Source organism: Pristiophorus japonicus, chromosome 1, assembly GCF_044704955.1.
Source record: "Pristiophorus japonicus isolate sPriJap1 chromosome 1, sPriJap1.hap1, whole genome shotgun sequence".
NCBI classification, from domain to species: Eukaryota; Metazoa; Chordata; class Chondrichthyes; family Pristiophoridae; genus Pristiophorus; species Pristiophorus japonicus.
Genome location: NC_091977.1, coordinates 17,155,790 through 17,181,404, shown reverse-complemented (window position 1 = coordinate 17,181,404; position 25,615 = coordinate 17,155,790). Strand labels below are relative to the sequence as shown.

The 25,615-nt window shown below is 47.6% G+C and overlaps 2 protein-coding genes across 2 annotated transcripts in view; both read right to left on the bottom strand.

The window, feature by feature from the left end:
• Positions 1–16,867, bottom strand: part of LOC139261856 (hepatocyte growth factor activator-like) — a 123,869-nt gene extending 107,002 nt beyond the window's left edge. The window contains exons 1-2 of the mRNA XM_070877092.1: positions 16,783–16,867; positions 15,025–15,164 (exon numbers count right to left, since the gene is read on the bottom strand). Of these exons, the coding sequence (XP_070733193.1) occupies positions 15,025–15,164; positions 16,783–16,867 (225 nt within the window). The remainder of the gene's footprint in view (positions 1–15,024; positions 15,165–16,782) is intronic.
• The window catches only part of rgs12b (regulator of G protein signaling 12b), a 413,483-nt gene continuing 402,942 nt past the window's right edge, over positions 15,075–25,615 (bottom strand). Inside the window, exon 19 of the transcript XR_011592975.1 lies at positions 15,075–15,112. The gene's annotated coding sequence lies outside the window, so the exon portion shown is untranslated. The remainder of the gene's footprint in view (positions 15,113–25,615) is intronic.

The following is a 25,615-nucleotide window of genomic DNA, read 5'->3' as shown; positions in this document are numbered from 1 at the left end:
CGGCACACAGTTCTCTAGGCAGACAAGGGCAATCGGACATGCCCCAGCATGTAGTCGAACCCAAAGGGGGAATTCAACAGAGACAATGGCTAGCTGAAAGGCGATTCATGCCATCGCAATGGACAATGCGGCCAGTAATGGAGCCATCAACACCTGTTAATAGTGCGCTTAAGGACAGTTACAGAGACAGTCAGAGATGATCGACTGGTAATGGACCTTTTGTTTCCAACAACGGGGCCTCCAGCTCATGCTGGAGGTGTAGAGGCAAACACCCAGCCAGAGCTTGCAGGTATCAGCAATATACCTGCAGAAACTGCAACGTCAGCGGTCACTGGGCGCATATGTGCAGGAAGCCTGCAGCCAGGTTGATGTACAAGGAGGACGGGCCCCATGGAAGCCCTACGAGGCCAAATGAATACTGGGGGAAATCGCTGGAAGCTAAAGTTCAGCGAGTTCATGTGAAGCACATATACAGTTCATACACCAGGACGCCACCAATAATGATGAAAGTGCTCCTCGATGGCATCCCAGTATTAATGGAGCTCGACACGGGGGGCCAGCTAGTCCCTGATGAGTATCAAACAGTTTGAAAGGTTGTGGGTGTCCAAGGCCAGGAGGCCAAAATTATTGCCGCTTGACGCACAGCTACGGACATATACAAAGGAGATCATTCCAGTGCTAGGCAGCGCCACGGTAGTCGTGACCCACAAAGATTCGGAGAACAGGTTACCACTCTGGATTGTCCCGGGGATGGTCCCGCACTACTGGGGAGGAGTTGGCTTGCTGTCATGAACTGGAAATGGGGCGATGTCAATGCAATTTCTTCTGTGGAGCGAGTATCATGCTCACAGGTCCTGGACAAATTTGACTCATTATTTCAACCCGGCATCGGCACCCTCACTGCTCACACTCCCCCTCACTGCTCACACTCCCAGTCTCACTGTTCACACTCCCAGTCTCACTGTTCACACTCCCAGTCTCACTGTTCACACTCCCCCTCACTGTTCACACTCCCAGTCTCACTGTTCACACTCCCAGTCTCACTGTTCACACTCCCAGTCTCACTGTTCACACTCCCAGTCTCACTGTTCACACTCCCAGTCTCACTGTTCACACTCCCAGTCTCACTGTTCACACTCCCCCTCACTGTTCACACTCCCAGTCTCACTGTTCACACTCCCAGTCTCACTGTTCACACTCCCCCTCACTGTTCACACTCCCAGTCTCACCGTTCACACTCCCCCTCACTGCTCACACTCCCAGTCTCACTGTTCACACTCCCCCTCACTGCTCACACTCCCAGTCTCACTGTTCACACTCCCAGTCTCACTGTTCACACTCCCAGTCTCACTGCTCACACTCCCCCTCACTGCTCACACTCCCAGTCTCACTGTTCACACTCCCAGTCTCACTGTTCACACTCCCCCTCACTGTTCACACTCCCAGTCTCACTGTTCACACTCCCAGTCTCACTGTTCACACTCCCCCTCACTGTTCACACTCCCAGTCTCACTGCTCACACTCCCAGTCTCACTGCTCACACTCCCAGTCTCACTGCTCACACTCCCCCTCACTGTTCACACTCCCAGTCTCACTGCTCACACTCCCAGTCTCACTGCTCACACTCCCAGTCTCACCGTTCACACTCCCAGTCTCACCGTTCACACTCCCAGTCTCACCGTTCACACTCCCAGTCTCACCGTTCACACTCCCAGTCTCACTGTTCACACTCCCCCTCACTGTTCGCACTCCCAGTCTTACTGTTCACACTCCCCTCTTTAGTTTCACAGTTTAATTACTCTTCAGCTTTTAACAGGAAAGTGAACTTTTCCAAACAATTGTTTGATTCAATGGCTATATGCGTCCTGTAAAGTCGATCCCTGTCCCTCAGTGTCCCAGTACAGTACTGTGGAGTCCAGACATTAGAACTTCACGGGCCTGCTACGTGCCACGACATTGTGTCTCTGTGGCTGGAGATTTTATCTGCTTGGGAGCCGGCGCAACAAATGTCAAATTTTGCCAGAGACCGTGAGCAGCTGAAATATTCACTCACGCATTTACTGCATTGCTTCATAGAGGGTCTGGAGTTATTCTTATACCCCAGTGCGTTTCAAAGCTTCAGGGGTGGGGTTTAGGACAGCGAACCCCGTCCCATCACATAGAGCATCGAGCCAATCAGGAACTCCGAACCAACAACGATGAATATTTAGTATCAGTGTCTAGTAAAATGTGGGAGCCACAAACTGAACTTTGGCACATCAGAACACAGCAACAGAAGTGGGCCATTCAGCCCCTCGAATGTGTTCTCCCAATCAACTAGATAATGGCTGATCTGCACCTCAACTCCATTTACCCGCCTTTGTTCCATATCCTACGATACCCTTCCCCAACAAAAATCTAACAATCCCAATCAAGGGGATGAAGTATAAAAGCAGGGAAATCTTGCTACAGCTATGCAGGGTATTGGTGAGGCCACTCCTGGAATACTGCGCGCAGTTTTGGTTGCCATATTTACGAAAGGATATACTTGCTTTGGAGGCAATTCAGAGAAGGTTCACTAGGTTGATTCCGGGGATGAGGGGGTTGACTTATGAGGAAAGGTTGAGCAGGTTGGGCCTCTACTCATTGGAGTTCAGAAGAATGAGAGGTGATCTTATCCAAACGTATAAGATTATGAGGGGGCTTGACAAGGTGGATGCAGAGAGGATGTTTCCACTGATGGGGAAGACTGGAACTAGAGGGCATGAACTTAGAATAAGGGGCCGCCCATTTAAAACAGAAATGAGGAGAAATTTCTTCTCTCAGAGGGCTGTGAATCTGTGGAATTCACTGACTCAGAGAGCTGTGGAAGTTGGGACATTAAATAAATTTAAGACAGAAATAGACAGTTTCTTAAACGATAAGGGGCTAAGCGGTTATGGGGAGTGGGCGGGGAAGTGGAGCTGAGTCCATGATCAGATCAGCCATGATCTTATTAAATGGCGGAGCAGGCTCGAGGGGCCATATGGCCTACTCCTGTTCCTATTTCTTATGTTCTTATGTTCTTATGAAAGCTCCAATTCTCCCACAGCATCCATTTGGGGGGAGAGATCCAAAATTCTACTACCCTGTGTGTGGAAAAAATTACTTCCTGATTTCCCTCCTGAATGTCCTGGCTCTAATTTGAAGATTATGCCCCCATGTTCTTGATTCCCCACCCACCCCCCCCACCCCCCCACCCCCACCAGCCCCACCACCCACCAGAGGAAATAGATTCTCTTTATCTACCCCATTGAACTCTTTAATCAATTTAAAGACTTTGATCAGAGCGCCCCACAACCTTCTATACTCAGGGGAATACAAGTCCAGATTATGCAACCTGTCCTCACAATTATCAGTGTCATTCTGGTGAATCTGCACTGCACCCGCTCCAAGGCCAATGGGCTGGATTTTCGGGTCCTTTGCGCTGCGGGTTTCGCCCCGAGGTCTCCTGCATTCGGCGGCGAGCCTCGGGTTGGGTTTTGCGGCGGTGCATAGACGGGGAGAGTCGCGCTGGGTGTGCAACGCCTCTCGTTGCGACACTGTCAGTAGTTTCGACTCGCACCCGACCCATGCGCCCTGAAACGCGCCCCGCGATGACAGCCATGGAAAACAGAGCAGTCCAGCCGTGCCGGTCAACGATGAGGAAGGTAAAGTGCTGTAACGGTAAGTGCTGTTTGTTCTTTTAATTGTTTTAGCGACTTGTGTTGTGGTGGCGGGGGCAATGTTTTGGGAATGTTTTTGTGTCGTGTTTTTTAAGGTTTCCGCCCCCCCCGCCCACCCCAGGATTCTCTCGGAGCGCATACGGCCCAGCACTTTAGTTCGCGACTTTCCCATTTTTGCTCCTTGAAGGTTGTCCAACGCCTCCCTTCGCATTACACCCCTGACGCAGGGCCCACATGACAAAAATTCCTTAACAAAGCGCAACCTACTCCTGACCGGTAACTTTCCCGCCCCGCCTCCGTTTTCGCCCCAAAAACAGAAAAGCCTCAAATCCAGCCCATAATATCCTTCCTGAACGCAGTGCTGCAGATGGGATCTGACCAAGGCTCTGTACAACTGAAGCATCACTTTCTCCCCTTTGCAGGGCAAAGCCCGTCCTCGCTCCCCCAACACCGTCACCTCCCCCGGCCTCCCCTCCCCCAACACCCTCCCCTCCCCTCCCCTCCCAAACACCCTCCCCTCCCCTCCCGAACACCCTCCCCTCCACCAACACCCTCCCCTCCCCCAACACCCTCCCTTCCCCCAACACCCTCCCCTCCCCCAACACCCTCCTTTCCCCCGATCTCCCCTCCCCCAGCAACACCCTCCCCTCCCCCACCCCCTCGACCAGCTCGGTGAAGACAACGTACACAATCATTGGAACATAAGAATTAGGAGCAGGGGTGGGCCATTCGGTCCCCTCAAGCCTGCTCCGCCATTCAATAAGATCATGGCTGATCTTCGACCTCAACTCCACTTTCCTGCCCGATCCCCATATCCTTGGACTCCCCTAGTCTCCAAAAATTTATCGATCTAAGCCTTGAATATACTCAACGACTCAGCCCTTTGGGGTCGTGAATTCCAAAGATTCACAGCCCTCTGAGTGAAAAAATTCTTCATCTCAGTCTTAAATGGCCTACCCCTTATCCTGAGACTGTGCCCCCTGGTTTTAGACTCTCCAGCCAGGGGAAACAACCTCTCAGCATCTACCCTGTCAGTGCCCCTTCAGAATCTTTTATGTTTCTAAGATCATCTCTCATTCTTCTAAACTCCAGAGAGAATAGGCCCAATCTACTCAACCTTTCCTCATAGGACAACCCTCTCATCCCAGAAAGTATTCTGTGCAAAAGGAATTAAGGTAGAATAAAAGTAGAATTATAGAACAAATAACTAGAAAATCGAATGGGAGAAAACTGGGTGAATGAGGTAAGCAGATTTAAAGAAAAATATTTTGAATGTATTTAAGTGTCTGTTTTAATCATATAAGCTTAACATTAGTGCAAGAGTGCCAGGAGTCAATCTAGTGAACCTGAGTTGCACCGCCTCCAAGGCAATTATATTCTTCCTTAGATATAAAAACCATAGGGTAATAATAGTAGGGGATTTTAACTATCCAAATATTGATTGGGACGAATTTAGTGTGAAGGGTATAGAGGGTGAGGAATTCTTGAAATGCATTCAAGAGAACTTTTTTAGTCAGTATGTAGCAAGCCCAACACGAGAGGGGGCGGTCTTGGATTTCGTTTTGGGGAATGAAGCTGGGCAGGTTTAAGGGATATTAGTGGGAGAGCACTTGGGTGCCAGTGACCCAGATTCAGTCAGATTCAAGTTGGTTATGGATAATGTCATGTATGTAACCTTCATGTAACAACACTGCAATACTGTATATACTTGAGAAATGCACACTGACCACAGGGGGTGAACTCCTCACCTGGTCATCCAGGTATATAAAGGGAGGTCCCACGCAGGGTCATCACTTCTTGGTCCTGTGAATAAAGGTGCAGGTCACAGAGTGACCTTGTCCATAGAATGTGCCTCGTGTGGATTTGTGGTATTGTGTAAGGACTTTACAGTGGCAACGACCCACGAGAATGGCCACCAGTAGCACACAGGAACGGTACTGTGTTGGTGAGGACTGGGACGATTTCACTGAGAGGCTTCAGCAGAGCTTTATCACGAAGGACTGGCTGGGAGATGCAGCGGTCGACAAGCGAAGGGCTCATCTACTGACCAGCTTTGGATCTAAGACTTACGCGCTCATGAAAGACCTGCCAGCACCCGAGAAGCTGGCGGACAAAACCTTTGAAGAGCTCAGCAAGCTAATCAGTGAGCACCTCAAACCGGCGAGCAGCATACACATGGCCCGACACAGATTTTATACCCACCGATGTCGGGAAGGACAGAGCATACTGAAACTCGTTGCAGACCTCCGGCGCTTGGTCAGCCTCTGTAAGTTCACAGATGCCTACAGGTGGGAGATGCTAAGGGATTTCTTTATTGAGGGCATCGGTCATGCTGGGATTTTCAGAAAGTTCATCGAGACCAAGGACTTGACCTTGGAAGCGGCGGCGTTGCTGGCTCAGACTTTTATGGCGGGGGAGGAGGAAACCAAGATAATATACGCGCGCAAACCTGACTCCAACGTGGCGATGGATCAGGGGGTCAATATCATAAATGCGACTCAGAGCCCAGCAGGCAGGCAAGGGCAGTTCGACACATCCCAGGCAGCAATAGACCCCAGAACAGGTTTTCAACATAGACAATGGCAGGCTGAACAGACATTTACATCATCCCAGTGGACAATGCATTCTGGGATGGGGCCATTGACACCCACAAACAGGGTGCTCAAGAGCAGTCAAAGGGACAATCAGCGAGGAATGCCTGGTCACAACAATGGGAATCTCAGTTCATGCTGGAGGTGTGGGGGCAGACACGCTGCTAGGACTTGCAGGTTTTAACAGTTCGCCTGCAGAAATTGTAACCTCACTGGCCATTTAGCCAGAATGTGCAGGAAGCCTGCGACCAGGCTAATTTACGAGGCGGATGGACCAGAAGAGGGGTCTGCGAGGCAGGATAACGCGTGGGGCAAATCAATGGACGCTGAAGTTCAGCGGGTTCATGTGGCAAACATTCACAGCTGATATACCAAAACGCCACCTATGATGATGAAGGTCCTATTAAACGGCATCCCGGTACGCATGGAGCTGGACACGGGGGCCAGCCAGTCACTCATGAGCGGTCAACAATTCAAAAAGCTATGGCCACTTAAAGCCAGCAGACCCAAACTGGAACGCATTGAGACTCAATTACAGATGTACACCAAAGTAATCTTTCCAGTGCTAGGCAGTGCAATGTTGGCTGTCACACACAATGGATCAGTGAACCGGCTGCCGCTCTGGATTGTCCCGGGCAATGGTCCTGCACTGTTGGGGAGGAGCTGGTTAGCTGAGATGAACTGGAAATGGGGGGATGTGTATGAAGTGTCATCTGTGGAGTAAAGTTTATGCTCACAGGTCGTACAGCAATTTGAGTCGCTATTCCAACCTGGCGTCGGGACGTTCAAAGGTACCAAAGTAGTGATTCGTATCACCCCAGACGCCAGACCAGTGCACCACAAAGCCAGAGCTGTGCCGTATGTGATGCCGGAGAAAATTGAAAGCGAATTGGACCGTTTGCTGAGAGAGGGCATCATCTCACCCGTTGAATTCAGCGACTGGGCGAGCCCCATTGTTCCCGTCTTAAAAGCAGATAGCTCGGTCAGGATCTGTGGCGACTACAAGGTCACTATCAACCGGGTGTCCCTATAAGACCAATACCCGCTTCCGAGAGCGGAGGATCTTTTTGCCACGCTGGCAGGCGGCAAGCTGTTCACCAAGTTGGACCTCACTTCAGTCTACATGACCCAAGAACTGGCCGACGAATCCAAACTACTGACCTCAATCACCACCCACAAGGGACTGTTTGTTTACAACAGGTGCCCGTTTGGCATTCGATCAGAGGCCGCGATCTTTCAAAGAAACATGGAAAGCCTGCTCAAATCCATTCCTGGATGATCGTATTCCAGGACGATATCCTCATCACTGGTCGGGACACCGAGGAACACCTCCACAACCCGGAAAAGGTGCTACGCTGACTGGACCGGATAGGCCTGTGACTCAAGTAACCTAAGTGTGTGTTTTTGGCTCCCGAAGTCGAGTTTCTGGGCAGGAGGGTTGCTGCAGACGGGATTCGGCCCACCGAATCCAAAGCAGAGGCGATTCGACGAGCGCCCAGGCCCTGCAACACATCGGAGTTGCGTTCATTTCTGGGACTCTTGAACTATTTCGGGAACTTTCTGCCGAACTTAAGCACATTGTTGGAGCCGCTACATGTGCTCCTGCATAAGGGTTGTGATTGGTTTTGGGGGGACTGTCAAGAACATAAGAACATAAGAATTAGGAACAGGAGTAGGCCATCTAGCCCCTCGAGCCTGCTCAGCCATTCAATAAGATCATGGCTGATCTGGCCGTGGACTCAGCTTCACTTACCCGCCTGCTCCCCGTGACCCTTAATTCCCTTATTGGTTAAAAATCTATCGATCTGTGACTTGAATACATTCAATGAGCTAGCCTCAACTGCTTCCTTGGGCAGAGAATTCCACAGATTCACAACCCTCTGGGAGAAGAAATTCCTTCTCAACTCGGTTTTAAATTGGCTCCCCCGTATTTTGAGGCTGTGCCCCCTAGTTCTAGTCTCCCCGACCAGTGGAAACAACCTCTCCGCCTCTATCTTGTCTATCCCTTTCATTATTTTAAATGTTTCTATAAGATCACCCCTCATCCTTCTGAACTCCAATGAGTAAAAACCCAGTCTACTCAATCTATCATCATAAGGTAACATCCTAATCTCCGGAATAAGCCTGGTGAATCGTCTCTGTACCCCTCCAAAGCCAGTATATCCTTCCTTAAGTAAGGTGACCAAAACTGCACGCAGTACTCCAGGTGCGGCCTTACCAATACCCTATACAGTTGCAGCAGGACCTCCCTGCTTTTGTACTCCATCCCTCTCGCAATGAAGGCCAACATTCCATTCGCCTTCCTGATTACCTGCTGCACCTGCAAACTAACTTTTTGGGATTCATGCACATGGACCCCCAGGTCCCTCTGCACCGCAGCATGTTGTAATTTCTCCCCATTCAAATAATATTCCCTTTTACTGGTTTTTTCCCAAGGTGGATAACCTCACACTTTCCGACATTGTATTCCATCTGCCAAACCTTAGCCCATTTGCTCAACCTATCTAAATCTCTTTGCAGCCTCTCTGTGTCCTCAACACAACCCGCTTTCCCACTAATCTTTGTGTCATCTGCAAATTTTGTTACACTACACTCTGTCCCCTCTTCCAGGTCATCTATGTATATTGTAAACAGTTGTGGTCCCAGCACCGATCCCTGTGGCACACCACTAACTACCGATTTCCAACCCAAAAAGGACCCATTTATCCCGACTCTCTGCTTTCTGTTCACCAGCCAATTCTCTATCCATGCTAATACATTTCCTCTGACTCCGCGTACCTCTATCTTCTGCAGTAACCTTTTGTGTGGCACCTTATCGAATGCCTTTTGGAAATCTAAATACACCACATCCATCGGTACACCTCTATCCACCATGCTCGTTATATCCTCAAAGAGTTCCAGTAAATTATTAAATTAGTTAAACATGCTTTCCCCTTCATGAATCCATGTTGCGTCTGTTTGATTGCACTATTCCTATCTAGATGTCCCGCTTTTTCTTCCTTAATGATAGTTTCCAGCATTTTCCCCACTACAGATGTTAAACTAACCAGCCTTTAGTTATCTGCTTTTTGTCTGCCCCCTTTTTTAAACAGAGGCGTTACATTAGCTGCTTTCCAATCCACTGGTACCTCCCCAGAGTCCAGAGAATTTTGGTAGATTATAACGAATGCATCTGCTATAACTTCCGTAATCTCTTTTAATACCCTGGGATGCATTTCATCAGGACCAGGGACTTGTCTACACTGAGTCCCATTAGCCTGTTTAGCACTACCCCCCTAGTGATAGTGATTGTCTCAAGATCCTCCCTTCCCACATTCCTGTGACCAGCAATTTTTGGCATGGTTTTTGTGTCTTCCACTGTGAAGACCGAAGCAAAATAATTGTTTACAGTCTCAGCCATTTCCACATTTCCCATTATTAAATCCCCCTTCTCATCTTCTAAGGGACCAACATTTACTTTAGTCACTCTTTTTCGTTTTAAATATCTGTAAAAGCTTTTACTATCTGTTTTTATGTTTTGCGCAAGTTTACCTTTGTAATCTATCTTTCCTTTCTTTATTGCTTTTTTAGTCATTCTTTGCTTTCAATCGGGCGCGTAACCTACTCTGTTCAAATAAGTTGTTGACCCTGTGCAACCCCTGTAAGAAATTGGTTCTGACATGTGATGCATCGTCCTATGGGGTTGGGTGCATGTTGCAGCAGTACAATGCTGAGGGGCAACTCCAACCTATGGTTTAAGCATTCAGGTTGTTCTCTCATGCAGAATGTAGATATGGGATGGTTGAGAAGGAAGCACTTGCATGTGTCTATGGGGTGAAAAAGATGCACCAGTACCTTTTTGGCAGGAGGTTCGAATTAGAAATGGACCACAAGCCGTTAACATCCCTGTTGTCAGACAGCAAGGCTGTCAATGCCAATGCGTCAGCTCACATACAGCGATGGGATCTCACGCTGGCTGCGTATGACTACTCCATCCGGCACCGGCCCGGCACTGAAAATTGCGCTGACTCGTTCAGCAGGCTTCCACTGGCCACCATTGAGGGGGCAGCGGAGCAAAGCGCTGAGATGGTCATGGCCGTTGATGCCTTTGACAGCGCAGGCTCCCCCATCACAGCCCGCCAGATCAAAATCTGGACCAACAGAGATCCCCTCCGATCTTTGATTAAGAAATGTGTCCTGACTGGGGATTGGGCGCCCGCACACGGAGCATGCCCTGAGGAGGTCAGACCGTTTCACAGGCGGATGGATGAGCTCTCCATCCAAGCCGACTGCCTACTATGGGGCAGCCGGGTAGTCATGCCCCAGAGGGGCAGGGAAGCATTCATCAGGGAACTTCATGGCCGGGAATTGATTCAGACCTGGATCACTGTGTCCGCAGGTGCACGACGTGTGCCCAGCTGGGAAATGCCCCCAGCGAGGCCCCGCTCAGCCCGTGGCCCTGGCCCACCAGGCCATGGTCACGTATTCACGTAGACTACGCTGGTCCGTTCGTGGGAAAATGTTTCTCACCATGGTTGATGCGTACTCGAAATGGATCGAGTGCATCATTTTGAATTCGTGCACGGCATCCACCACTGTGGAGAGTCTACGTGCGGTCTTTGCGACCCATGGTTTGCCGGATATCCTTGTTAGCGATGTTTCACGAGCTACGAATTCCGGGAGTTCATGTCGGGTAATGGCATCAACCATGTCAGGACAGCACCGTTCAAGCCAGCTTCCAATGGCCAGGCGGAACGTGCGGTCCAAATCATAAAACAAGGCATGCTCAGGATTCAAGGTCCCTCCCTTCAATGCCGCCTATCGCGCCTCCTGCTGGCCTATAGGTCCCGGCCGCACTCGCTCACGGGGGTCCCGCCCGCGGAGCTCCTAATGAAACATACACTCAAAACACGTCTGTCCCTCATTCATCCTGTCTTGTCCGGCATTGTTGAAGGCAAGCGCTGTCATGTAGCTTACATTATTATATATAACTGTATCCTAACATGCTATACATGACTGTAATAAGCTATGACCTGTAACCACCAGCATACCTTACCACCAGGGGTGCACTTGCAAGAGAAAGGTATATAAGGACAGGTCTCAAGCAAGTGCAGCATTCCAGAGCTGTGAAATAAAGGTGCAGGTCCAGAGTGACCTTGACTTCACTTTATGCCGCGTGTGAATCTGTACTGAGGGGACAGGACTTTACAAGCGCCAGTCCCAAAATAAGTGACATGACCGTAATGCAAGGGGGATATGTATAGAAATTGGTGACTCCGTATTTGTTCTCAATCACGCTTTGGGGCCCAAATGGCTTGAAGGTACTGTAATAGACAAAGAGGGGAATAGGGTCATCGTGGTTAAACTTAACAATGGGCAGATATGCCGCAAGCATCTGGACCAAGTAAAAAAAAGGTTCAGCATGGACTCTGAAGAACCTGAGGAAGATCATGAGATGGTATTCACACCACCGCCAGTGAACGAGCAACAAGAACATTCAGCAGCATGCACAGTCCCTGCGGTCAGCCCGGACAGGCCGGAATCACCACAGGGGACAGACACGCAGGCCAAGGCTCAACCGCCAGAGCCCCAACTGCGGCGCTCCACGAGGGAGCGCAAACCACCCGAAAGACTTAACCTTTGATCCCAATAAGATGTTGCGTGGGGGGTGATGTCATGTATGTAACCTTCATGTAACAACACTGTATATACTTAAGAAATGCACACATTGACCACAGGGGGTGAACTTGTGGGAGACACTCCTCACCTGGTCATCCAGGTATATAAAGGGGAGGTCCCACGCAGGGTCATCACTTCTTGGTCCTGTGAATAAAGGTGCAGGTCACAGAGTGACGTTGTCCATAGAATGTGCCTCGTGTGGATTTGTGGTATTGTGTAAGGACTTTACAGATAAGGACAAGAATAGGCCTGGAATAAAAGTTCCGAATTGGGGAAAAGCTAATTTTGCTAAGTTAAGGAGTGATTTGGCCATAGTGGACTGAAAACAGCTCCTTGTGGGTAAATCAGTGTCAGAACAGTGGGAGATATTTAAGGGAGAGATCCGGAAAGCTCAGGCCAAACATGTGCCCTTAAAGAAAAAGGCTGGGAAAAATCATTCTAGAGCCCCCTGGATGTCTAGGGACTTACAAGGGAGGATTAAGAAAAAAAGGGACGCTTATGTCATATACCAACGGCTAAATACTATAGAATCTTTAGAGGAACATAGAAAGTTAATAGGCAAAATTAAAAAGGATATTAGGAATGCTAAGAGAGAGCACGAGAAATTCTTGGCCAGTAAAATTAAGGAAAACCCTAAGATGTTCTATAAATATATTAAAAGTTAGAGGGTAACTAAGGAAAGGGTAGGGCCTATTAGAGACCATGAGGGTAATCTTTGTGAGGAGGCGGAAGATATTGGTAGGGTTCTTAACGAATACTTTGCATCTGTTTTCACAAAGAAAAGGGGCAATACAGATACTGCTATCGAGGAGGAATGTGCTATTCTGGATGAAATAAATATAGTGAGAGAGGAGGTATTAAGGGGTTTAGCAGCTTTGAAAGTAGATAAGTCCCCAGACCTGGATGAAATGCATTCCAGACTGTTGAGCGAAGTAAAAAGAGGAAATAGCAGAGGTCTTGACCATCATGTTCTAGTCCTCTTTGGATCTGGCAGGGTGCCGGAGGATTGGAGGACTGCTAATGTAGTGCCTTTGTTTAAGAAGCGAGAAAGGGATAAGCCGAGTAATTACAGGCCTGTCAGCCTAACCTCAGTGGTGGGAAAATTATTGGAAAAAATCCTGAAAGACAGGGTAAATCTGCATTTGGAAAGGCCAGGATTAATTAGGGACAGTTCGCACGGGTTTGTTAAGGGAAGATCGTGTCTGACTGACGTGATTGAATTTTTTGAGAAGGTAACCAGGAGGGTGGATGAGGGTAGTGCGTACTATGTAGTATATATGGACTTTAGCAAAGCTTTTGATAAGGTCCCACATGGTAGACTGGTCATGAAGGTTAAAGCCCATGGGATACAGGGCAAAGTGTCAAATTGGATTCAAAATTGGCTTGGAGGTAGGAAGCAAAGGGTAATGGTTGATAGATGTTTTTGTGACTGGAAGAATGTTTCCAGTGGGGTTCCGCAGGGCTCAGTACTGGGTCCCTTGCTTTTTTGTGGTATATATCAATGATTTAGATTTGAATATAGGGAGTATGATTAAGAAGTTTGCAGACGACACTAAAATTGGCTGTATGGTTGATAATGAAGAGGAAAGTCATGGGCTGCAGGAAGATATCAATCTACTGGTCAGGTGGGCAGAGCAGTGGCAAATGGAATTTAATTCAGAGAAGTGTGAGGTGATGCACTTTGGGAGGGCTAATAAGGAAAGGGTATATACATTAAGCGGCAGGCCACTTAATAGTGTAGATGAACAAAGGGACCTTGGAGTGCTTGTCCACAGATCCCTGAAAGTAGAAGGCCAGGTGGATAAGGTGGTTAAGAAGGCATACGGAATGCTTGCCTTTATTGGCCGAGGCATAGAATATAAGAGCAGGGAGGTTATGCTTAAATTGTATAATACTTTGGTTAGACATTGCGTGCAGTTCTGGTCGCCGTATTATAGGAAGGAAGTGATTGCACTAGAGAGGGTGCAGAGGAGATTTACTAGGATGCTGCCTGGAATGGAGAATCTTAGTTATGAGGACAAATTGGATAGGCTGGGTTTGTTCTCATTGGAACAGTGGAGGTTGAGAGGAGACCTCATTGAGCTGTACAAAATATTGAGGGGCCTGGACATAGTGGATAGTAAGGGTCTATTTCCATTGGTGGAGTGGTCTATTATGAGAGGGCATAATTTTAAGATGGTTGGTGGAAGGTTTAGAGGGGATTTGAGGGGGGGGGGGCTTCTTTACGCAGAGGGTTGTGGGGATCTAGAACTCAGTGCCTTGAAGAGTGGTGGATGCAGAAACCCTCACCACTTTTAAGAGATGGTTGGATGGGCACTTAAAGTGCAGTACCCCTGCAGGGTTACGGACCTCGAGCTGGTAATTGGGATTAGACTGGATGATCTTTTGTTGGATGGAGCAGATATAATGGTAAGTACTGCAGGGAATAGAATACGGCCAGGGTGATCCCCTGGACTAGTTTTGATCGCCTGGATGGGTCGGGGAGGAATTTTCCCAGATTTTTTCTCCCTAAATTGGCCTGGGTTTTTATCTAGTTTTTGCCTCTCCCAGGAGATCACATGGCTCCGGTTGGGGTGGAGTGTAGAATGTTTCAGTATAAGGGGTGTCGCAGTCGTGCGATGCGGACTGGCTGGGTGCTCTTTGCCTTTCTGTCATTGTTCATAGGTTTATATGTAAACTTTAGGGCTGCTGACCGAGGGCCGTGCGGCTCTTTTTCGGCCAGCACGGACATGATGGGCCGAAATGACCTCCTACTGCGCTGTAAACTTCTATGTTTCTATGAGACCAAAACTATGCACAGTACTCTAGGTGTGGCCTCACCAAGGCCCTGTACAGTTGCAGCAAGACTTTCTTACTCTTGTACTCCAACCCCCTTGCAATAAAGGCCAACATGCCATGTGCCTTGCTAAATGCTTGCTGTACATGCATGTTAGCTTTCTGTGTTTCCTGTACGAGGACACCCAAATCTCTATAAACACCAACAGTTTCTCACCATTTAAAAAAAAAATTCTGTTCTTCATTTCTTCCTACCAAAGTGAATAACCTCAGTGTGGAATCAATGAACCTCAGAACGATGACAGCCGATCTCTTACCTTTGCGCGGGTGTTGCAGGAGATGAGGTGGCTCTTGGTGCTCATGTCCGTCTCTGGGAACCCCTGATTTGGAATACGTGTCCAAGCGCTGTGAATCCAAACACACAAAGCATTAACTGTGGTGTTCACGTTGTCAGTAGCTGTAAAATTACATCACGGGGTATCTATAGAAAAGCAACAGGCTATTAGGGCCATCTGGTCAATGTTGGGGGGTCAAAATTACCCCTCTCCTGAAGGCCTGTTACCAGCACAAATCGGCGGCCACGCTGCGGAGTGGAGTGGCCGATGACTTTTGATGGAATGGTCACTGCTAGCCCAATTGCCCTCCCGAGGGTTCCCGGCGCTGCCCCGACCCCCCCCATCCTGCGTTGCTGCCGATCTGTGGTAAGCGCGTCATCACCGTGCGCACCGCCGATCTATCTCCCCCACCCCACCCCGATGGCGACATTCCCCTCAGGAAATCTTCGACCTTCCCAGCGGTGCCACAACCTGTTTTTTCCCGGTGGTCCAGTGAGGCTGTGGCCTTTTACAATGATGGTGCGGCTTCCCTGAAAGGCCATCAGGTTTTTTTTTAATGCCCTCGGGTTCAGCTGGGCTACCAACAGGCAGCCTGGCACCCACTCTTGGCCCAGCCGAGACCCTCCCTGGTGGCCCAGTGGGCCGCAGTTTTCAATCGCGGAGGCTCTCCCCTTTGAGTGAAGGGGAGAGCCGTGGTGACGCGGCACCGTGATGATGTCATCGCGGCAGCCACTCAGCACCGCCCCCAACTTCAGCCCCTCAGGTGTTACCACTGCCACGTATCCACCCTCTCGTGCAGTCTCCGCCCCCATTAAGAGCGACTTCTGGATCCAAATGAAAAAAAAACAACAAAGAGCGGAATTTCACTCAAGAGGCGACCTGAACCACAGCTACAGTAAAAACCTTTGAGACGGGGTGGAAGCGGCCCGTTTCTGACGGGGGACAATTCCTACCCCACGGTGTTTACACTCCACATGAACCTCTTCCCACTTGTATTAGCACCACCTGGTGACTACTGATGTATATAATAATAAAGCACATGGGCAGTGCAATTCTTCCCGGAAGCCATGTTGTGCAGTTCGATATATATGCTGTGTCGCAAGATATCACAGCACTCTAATAACCTTTCCCCACCTGCCCCTATATCCCTCCATTCCCTTCTCCCTCATCTGTGCATCAAGCCTCTCCTTCAATGCGCCAATGCTCTTTGCTCCAACCACTCCATGGGGCAGCGAGTTCCACATTCTCACACTTGTAAAGAAATTCATGCTAACTGCTTTATTCGATCAGTTAGTGGCTATCATATTTATACCCAATTGTTCTAGACTCACCCACGAGCTTCTCCTTGTCCACCCGTCCACCCTGTCGAGCCCCTTCATGCTATTAAAGGAAGTGAGGTGTGGGATTGAACCTGGACAAGGTGGAGAATTTAAATATTTCTTATTGGTGGAAGCAGAAAATCTAAGGGACTTGCGTGAACTAAGCTTATATGCCCTTGAGTACAGAAGATCGAGGTGTTTAAAATGTTAAAAGAATTCAACAAGGTAAATACAGACAAACTATTTCCTCTGAGAGAATCAAGAACTAGGGAACATAATTGTAAAATTGGGGTACTGTGGTATGAAGTTGGTTTGTTAAAAATAGACCATTTAGGGGGAAATCAGAAAGCACTTCTTCACACAAAGGGTAATTGAAAGGGCCTATTTCCACCTCTGTACCATCGCCCGTCTCCCCCCTTACCTCTGGACTCGACCATTCCAACGCACTCCTGGCTGGCCTCCCACATTCTTGTAAACTTGGGGTGATCCAAAACTCGGCTGCCCATGTCCTAACTCGCACCAAGTCTTGCTCATGCCTTGATTTCAGAATTCTCATTCTTGTTTTCAAATCCCTCCATGGCCTCGCCCCTCCCTATCTCTGTAATCTCCTGCAGCCGCCCCCCCCCCCCCCACTCCTCCAAGGTGTCTGCACCCCTCTAATTCTGCCCTCTTGAGCATCCCTGATTATAATCGCTTAACCATTGGTGGCCGAACCTTCTGTTGCCTAGGCTCCAAGCTCTGGAACTCCCTGCCTAAACCTCTCCACCTCTCTACCTCTCTTTCCTCCTTCAAGACGCTCCTTAAAACCTACCTGAGTCACCTGTCCTAATCTCTGTTTAAGCGGCTCAGTGTCAAATTTATAATCTCACAATACTCCTGTGAAGTGCCTTGGGACATTTCACTAGGTTATAGGTGCTATATAAGTTTTTGTTGTTGCAGAAAATTGGAACTCTCTCCCCCCATGAGGCTGTGGGATGATTGGAGCTTTCAAGACTGAGATTGTTAGATTTTTGTTGGGTAAGGGAATCAAGGGATATGGAGTTAAGGCGGGTAAATGGAGTTGAGATACAGATTAGTTATAAAATAATTGAATGGCGGAATAGGCTCGAGGGGCTGAGTGGTCACTTCCTGTTCCTAATGTTGCTAGGACTTGCCGAAAGTATGAAAACTTCATCTGCTGTAATTCATCCAAGAGCAGACTGATGGAAGTGAGCAGAGGTAAGTGAGATAAGTAAGGAACATGGGAACATAGGAACAGGAGGAGGCCATTGAGCCCCCTGAGCCTGTTCTGCCATTCAGTGAGATCATGGCTGATCTGCGACCTAACTCCATATACCCGCCTTTGGCCCATATCCCTTAATACTTTTGGTTAACAAATAGCAATCAATCTCGGAATTAAAATTAACACTTGATCTAGCATCAATTGCCTTTTGCGGAAGTTCCAAACTTCTACCACCCTTTGTGTGTAGAAATGTTTCCGAATTTCAATCCTCAATGGTCTGGCTCTAATTTTTAGACTATGCCCCCTAGTCCTAGGCTCCCCAACCAGCAGAAATAGTTTCTCTCTATCGACCCTATCTGTTCTCCTTAATATCCTGAAAACCTCCATCAGATCACCTATTAACCGTCTAAATTCGAGGGAATACAACCCTAACTTGTGTAATCTCTCCTCATAATTGACCCCTTGAAGTCCGGGTATAATTCTGGTAAACCTACATTGCAATTCCACCTAGGCCAATATATTCTGGTATACAGGAACATAGGACTATATTCTGGTGCACTTTTTTGGAGTGTTTCTTCTGCGTCTTGGATTTAGTTTGTGCTTAAGTCCTTTGGAGGCGATGTTATGTTGGGAGAATCGCAGGCATCAGCCACTGCGCCCCACCCCCCATTCCCTACCATCAGCTGCACTCAATTATAAATAATCTGACTAGTACAGAGTCTCCTCTTTTCCAGAGCGCAGAAACCCAGCTTGCTCAATCTTTCCAGATAGTTGCATCTGACCGGGGATTTCTTTTAACTGAGTTAAATGTGTAAACAGGGCTGGGTTAAATAGGATTGGATGTTAAACTAAATAAGGAGTCAGTCAGTGCCTATAATTCTAGGAGGCGGAGGGACCGAGGTAAGGTGGGTGGGTGGAGGGCTGAAATTTGGGGTGCAAACGAGATCCACAAGGTTTCCACCCTATCAGCCCTGCGAAGGAAATCCTAATTCGGAGAGCGGGTGGGTACACAAGATATCAAGGGAAACAGATGGAGTTAATAGAGAAAAACTACTTCGGGAGTCAAGAGTTAGGACTAGGGGGCACAGTCTAAAAATTAGAGTCAGACCTTTCAGGAGTGAAGTTAGGAAACACTTTTACACACAATGGGTGGTAGAAGTTCGGAACTCTCTTCTGCAAATGGCAATTGATGCTAGATCAATTAATTTTAAATTAAATAGATTTCTGTTAACCAAAGTTATTAAGGGATATGGGGCAAAGGCGATTATATGGTGTTAGGTCGCAGATCAGACGTGATCTCTATGAATGGTGGAACAGGCTCGAGGGGCTGAATGGCCTCCTCCTGTTCCTATGTTTCTACACCTTCAGCCCACCAATGTTAGAAATCAGGGGTTCAAAATGTATAAAAATGACACAAAGAATGAAGAGTGCTGTGTATAAATCGATGTTTTAAACTGGAGATGAAATGTCTCCTCAGACTGGTATTAGATGCTTAGAAATGCTAATGTTTTGGTACCCTGCTGAGATGTTATAGCATTCTGCACTATGACAACCATTGAAGTTAAGACTTCAATTTTGTTTATGTATCTTTACAACAATTTGTTAAAGAAAAACTTAAAATGGATGGAAGTTCTGAGAGTTAAAGTAAACATTTGCTACATCATAAAGGAGGTAAAAATCTGAAGTGAGCAGTTTTCTGGTTTGCCTCATCGGATCAAAGGCAGGATAGGGATGAAAGAGATAGGTCATGAATTTCAAAAGAAGAAACTCTGGGAAAGTATGAACAAAGAAAGACATAGAATCATAAAGGTTTACAGCATGGAAGGAGGCCATCTCGGCCCATCATGTCTGCACTGGCTGACAAAGAGTTATCCTGCCGAAACCCACTGTCCAGCGCTTGGTCCGTCGCCCTGTAGGTTACGGCACTTCAAATGCATATCCAAGTACTTTTTAAATGTGGTGAGGGTTTCTGCCTCTACCACCCTTTCAGGCAGTGAGTTCCAGACCTCCACCACCCTGTGGGTGAAGACATTTCCCCTCAAATTCCCTCTAAACCTTTCCGCCAATGACTTTAAATCTTTGCCCCCTGGTTGTTGAACCTCCGCTAAGGGAAATAGGTCCGTCCTATTCATTCTATCTATTTTATACAGCTCAATAAGATCTCCCCTCTGTTCCAAAGAAAACAACCCCAACTTATCCAATCTTTCTTCATCGATAAAATTCTCCAGTCCAGGCAACACCCTTGTAAATGTCCTCTGTACTCTCTAGTGCAATCACATCTTTCCTGTAATGTGGTGACTAGAACTGCACGCAGTACTCTAGCTGTGGCCTAACTAGTGTTTTATACAGTTCAAGCATAACTTCCCTGCTCTTGTATTCTATGCCTTGGCTAATAAAGGCAAGTATTCCATATGCCTTCTTAACCACCTTATCTACCTGGCCTGGCACCTTCAGGGATCTGTGGACATGCACTCCAAGGTCACTTTGTTCCTCTACACTTCTCAGTGTTGTGCCATTTAATGTGTAATCCCTTGCCTTGTTAGCCTTCCCCACACTTCTCCGGATTGAATTCCATTTGCCACTGTTCTGCCCACCTGATCAGTACATTGATATCTTCATGCAGTCCACAGCTTTCTGCTTCATTATCAACCACACAGCCGATGTTTGCATCATCTGCAAATTTCTTAATCATACCCCCTATATTCAAGTCTAGATCATTGATGTATATCACAAAAAGTAAGGAACCTAGTACTGAGCCCTGCAGAACCCCACTGGAAACATCCTTCCAGTCACAAAAACAGCCATCAACCATTACCCTTTGCTTCCTGCCTCTGAGACAATTTTGGATCCAACTTGCCACTTTGCCCTGGTTCCATGGGCTTTTACTTTCATGACCAGTCTGCCATGTGGGACCTTATCAAAAGCCTTGCAAAAATCCATATACACTACATCATACGCACTGCCCTCATCGACCCTCCTTGTTACCTCCTCAAAAATTTGAATCAAGTTTGTCAGACACGACCTTCCCTTAACAAATCCATGCTGACTGTCCTTGATTAATCTGTGTCTTTATAAATGAAGATTTATCCTGACCCTCAGAATTTTTTCCAAAAATTATCCCACCACCAAGGTTAGGCTGACTGGCCTGTAATTACTCAGTCTATCCCTTTCTCCTTTTTTAAACAAAGGTACCACGTTAGCAGTCCTCCAGACCTCCGTCACCACACCTGTAGCAGAAGAGGATTGTAAAAATATGGTCAGAGCCTCTGCTATTTCATCTCTTGCTTCTCTTAACAGCCTTGGATATATTTTATCTGGGCCTGGTGATTTATCCACTTTCAAAGCTGCTAAAGCCCTTAATACCTGTTTTCTCAGTATGTTTATCTCATCTAATATTTCACACTCCTCCTCCCTGATTGCAATGTCTGCATCGTCCCGCTCTTTTGTGAAAACAGATGCAAAGTATTCATTAAGAACCATACCTATATCTTCTGCCTCCACAAACAGATTACCTTTATGGTCTCTAATAAACCCTACTCTTTCTTTAGTTATCCTCTTGCTCCTAATGTATTTATAAAACATCTTTGGGTTTTCCTTGATTTTACTTGCCAAAAATTTTTCATGCTCTCTCTTTGCTTTCCTAATTTCCTTTTTAATTTCACCCCTGCACTTTCTATACTCCTCTAGGGTTTCTGCAGTATTGAGCCCTCGGTATCTGTCATAAGCCTACCCTTTTTTCTTTATCCTACCCTGTATGCCCCTTGAAATCCAGGGGGCTCTAGGTTTGTTATTCCCAACTTTTTTCTTTAAGGGAATAAACTTGCTCTAAACCCTCAGAATCTCCTCCTTGAATGCCTCCCACTGCTCTGTCACTGATTTACCTTCAAGTAGCTGTTTCCAGTCCAGCTGGTCACTATCACATTGAAGTTTGTGGGAGCTTGCTGTGCGCAAATTGGCTGCCATATTTCCCACATTACAACAGTGACTAAACTTCAAAAGTACTTCATAGGCTGTAAAGCGCTTTGGGATGTCCTGAGGTTGTGAAAGCTGCTATAGAAATACAAGGCTTTTTCTTACTATTAATCTTGCGTATGGTCCGCCATTGTTCATAGGTTTATATGTAATCTTCAGGGCTGCTGACTGAGGGCCGTGTGGCTCTTTGTCGGCCGGCGTGGACACGGTGGACCAAAATGGCCTCCTTCTGCGCTGTAAATTTCTATGTTTCTATGAGAAATTCAGGGAACAGCACTAACCCCTGTACATGGCCTTCTTCGACCCCACAAGAGCTTTTGACACTGTCAACTGTGAGGGATTATGGAGTGTCCTCCTCAGATTCGGCTGCCATCAAAAGTTTGTCGCTATTCTCCTGACCAACGGATCCACCACAGACCCATTCCACGTTCGGGCCAGGGTCAAGCAAGGCTGTGTCATCACACCAACGCTCTTCTCGATCTTCCTTGCTGCAATGCTCCATCTCACCCTCAGCAAGCTTCCCGCTGGAGTGGAGCTAAATTACAGGACAAATGGGGAATCTGTTCAACCTCTGCCGCCTCCAGGTCAGATCCAAGGTTGTCCTATCCTCCGTCATCGAACTACATTACGCAGATGACGCTTGCGTCTGCGCATACTCGGAGGCCGAATGCGAAGCCATCATCACCACCTTCACCGAGGCGTACGAGATCATGGGCCTTACACTAAGACAAAGGTCCTCTACCAACCTGCCCCCACCACATAGCATTGCCCCCCAGTTATCAAAATCCATGGTGCGGCCTTGGACAATATGGACCATTTTCCATACCTCGGGAGCCTACTGTCAACAAGAACAGACATCGATGACGAGGTCCAACACTGCCTTCAGTGTGCCAGCGCTGCCTTCGGTCACCTGAGGAAGAGGGTGTTTGAAGACCAGGACTTCAAACCCAGCACTAAGCTCATGGTCTACAGAGCAGTAGTAATACCCACCCTTCTATATGGCTCAGAGACATGAACTATGTATAGCAGGCAACTCAAAACATTGGAGAAGTACCACCAATACTGCCTCCGCAAGATCCTGCAAATCCATTGGCAGGATAGGTGCACCAACGTCAGTGTTCTCGCTCAGGCCAATATCCCCAGCAGCAAAGCACTGACCACGCTCAATCAGCTCCGCTGGACAGGCCACATCGTCCACATGCCTGACAAGAGACCCCCAAATCAATCACTCTACTCGGAGCTCCGACACGACAAGCGAGCCCCAGGTGGGCAGAGGAAACGCTTCAAGGACACCCTAAAAGCCTCCTTAAAAAATTTAACATTCCCACCGGCACCTGGGAATCCCTGGCCCAAGACCGCGCAAAGTGAAGGAAAAGCATCAGGGAGAGCGCTGAACACCTTGCGTCTCTTCGCCGAGAGCAAGCTGAAGCCAAGCGTCGACAGCGGAAGGAGCACGCGGCAACCCAGGCTCCCCACCCACCCGGTCCTTCAACCACCGTCTGCCCCACCTGTGACAGTGACTGTGGGTCCCGCATTGGACTCTTCAGTCACCTGAGAACTCATTCCTAATGTGGAAGCAAATCACCCTCGCCCCCGAGGGACTGCCTATGAGGATGATGACATTTCTATGTTTCCATGTTTCTCATGTGTGACACTGTAGCCTTTATAACCTCTCCTTCGAATGTTGCCTTCATCTGGGAGTCCTAAAAAATTGTATGTCTAAACCGTTCCTCCTCATATGGGAAGATGGGAGCCACAGTCAGAACAAGTGTCCTTGTTGCTGGGTTTGTTGAAGAATTTGCTCCATTAGCAGCATGTCTGAGTGCGAGTCACAACAGTCGGGTATGTATAGGAGCAGGAGGAGGCCAGGAGGCCATTGAACCCTTCGAGCCTGTTTGGCCATTCAATGAGATTATGGCTGATCTGTATCCTAACTCCATCCACCCGCCTTGGGTCCATGTCGCTTAATACCCTTGGTGAGCAAACATCATTAGATCTCAGATTTAAAATTATTAATTGAGCTGGCATCTGCTGATTTTTGAGGGCGAGAATTCCACACTCCGTTGCATGTAGAAGTGTTTTATAGCTTCCCTCCTGAACGGCCTGGCTCTGATTTTAAGGTTATGTCATCTCGTCGTAGACCTCCACTACCAGTGGAAAATGTTTCGCTCTATCTACCCTATCAATTCCTTTCAAAATCCTAAAATATGCAATCAAATCACCCTTGACTTCTATACTCCAAGGAATATAAACCCAGTTTATGTTGGCTCTCCTTAATCTCTCCTCGTAGTGCCAGCTGTAGCTCAGTGGTTAGCACTCTCACCTGAGTCAGAAGGTCGTGGGTTCAAGTCCCACTCCAGGGAATTGAGCATAAAAAAATCTAGGCTGACACTCCAGTGCGGTGCTGAGGGAGCGCTGCACTGTCAGAGGTGGGGTCTTTCAGATGAGACATTAAACTGAAGCCCTGTTTGCTCTCTCAAGTGGACGTAAAAGATCCCATGGTACTATTTTGAATAATAGCAGGGGAGTTATCCCTGGTGTCCTGGCCAATAATTATCACTCAATCAACATAACAAAAAGCAGATTATCATGTTATCACGTTGCTGTTTGCGGGAGCTTGTTGTGCGCAAATTGGCTGATGCGTTTCCCACATTACAACAGTGACTATACTCCAAAAGTACTTCAGTGGTTGTAAAGCGCTTTGAGATTGTTCGGTGAAAGGTGCAAGTCTTTCTTTCGTCAATTGAGTTTTAAAATCTGCATAGAATCATAAAAACTTTCGACACAGGGTCATTCAGCCCATCGTTGCAGAGCTCGGGCTAGCTCTACATCAGGTCTACCGACTCTGAACCCTTCCCCTCCCTGCTCTTTCCCCTTAGAACATAAGAAATAGGAACAGGAGTAGGCCATTGGCCCCTCGAGCATTCTCCGCCATTCAATAAGATCATGGCTGATCTGATCCTGGCCTCAACTCCACTTCCCCGCCCACTCCCCATTACCCATGACTCCCTTATCATTCAAAAATCTGTCTACCTCCACATTAAATATATTCAAAGACCCAGCCTCCACAGCTCTCTGGGGAAGAGAATTCCAAAGATTCACGCCCCTCTGAGAGAAGAAATTCCTTCTCATTTCTGTTTTAAATGGTCACCTTATTCTGAGACTAGATTCCCCCATGAGGGAAAACATCCTCTCTGCATCTACCCTGTCAAGTCCCCTCAGAATCTTATATGTTTCAGTAAGATCACCTCTTATTCTTCTAAACTCCAATGAATATAGATCCAACGTGCTCAACCTTTCTTCATATGACAACCCCTTCATCTCAGGAATCAACCTCGTGAACCTTCTCTGAACTGCCTCCAATGCAAGTATATCCTTCCTTAAATAAAGAGACCAAAACTGTATGCAGTACTCCAGGTGTGGTCTTACCAATGCCTTGTACAGTTGTAGCAGGACTTTTCTACTTTTATACTCCATTCCCCTTGCAATAAAGGCCAACATTTCATTTGTCTTCCTGATTACTTGCTGTACCTGCATGCTAACTTTTTGTGTTTCATGTACAAGCACCCCCAGATCCCGCTGTACTGCAGCACTTTGCAATCACTTCCCATTTAAATAATAACTTGCTTTTTTATTTTTCCTACCAAAGTGAATAATATTGTCTTCCTAACACAGATGAGACTGCACACAAGGAGGTGACCTCAGTCTTTATTAAGACACTCCAGAGAGAGGAACAGGCCTTAGGGGCCGGCTTATATACAGTGCTCCCAAGGAATGCTGGGATCCCTTGGGACTTCAGGGGATGCACTCCCTGGTGTCGGAACATGGGAGTGCATGCTTTACAGATACACAACAGATAACCTCACATTTTCCCACATTATAGTCCAGCTGCCAAATTTTTGTCCACTCACTGAGCCTATCTATATCCCTTTGAAACATAGAAACATAGAAATTTACAGCGCAGAAGGAGGCCATTTCGGCCCATTGTGTCCGTGCTGGCCGATAAAGAGCCACACGGCCGCTGGTCAGCAGCCCGAAAGGTTACATATAAACCTATGAG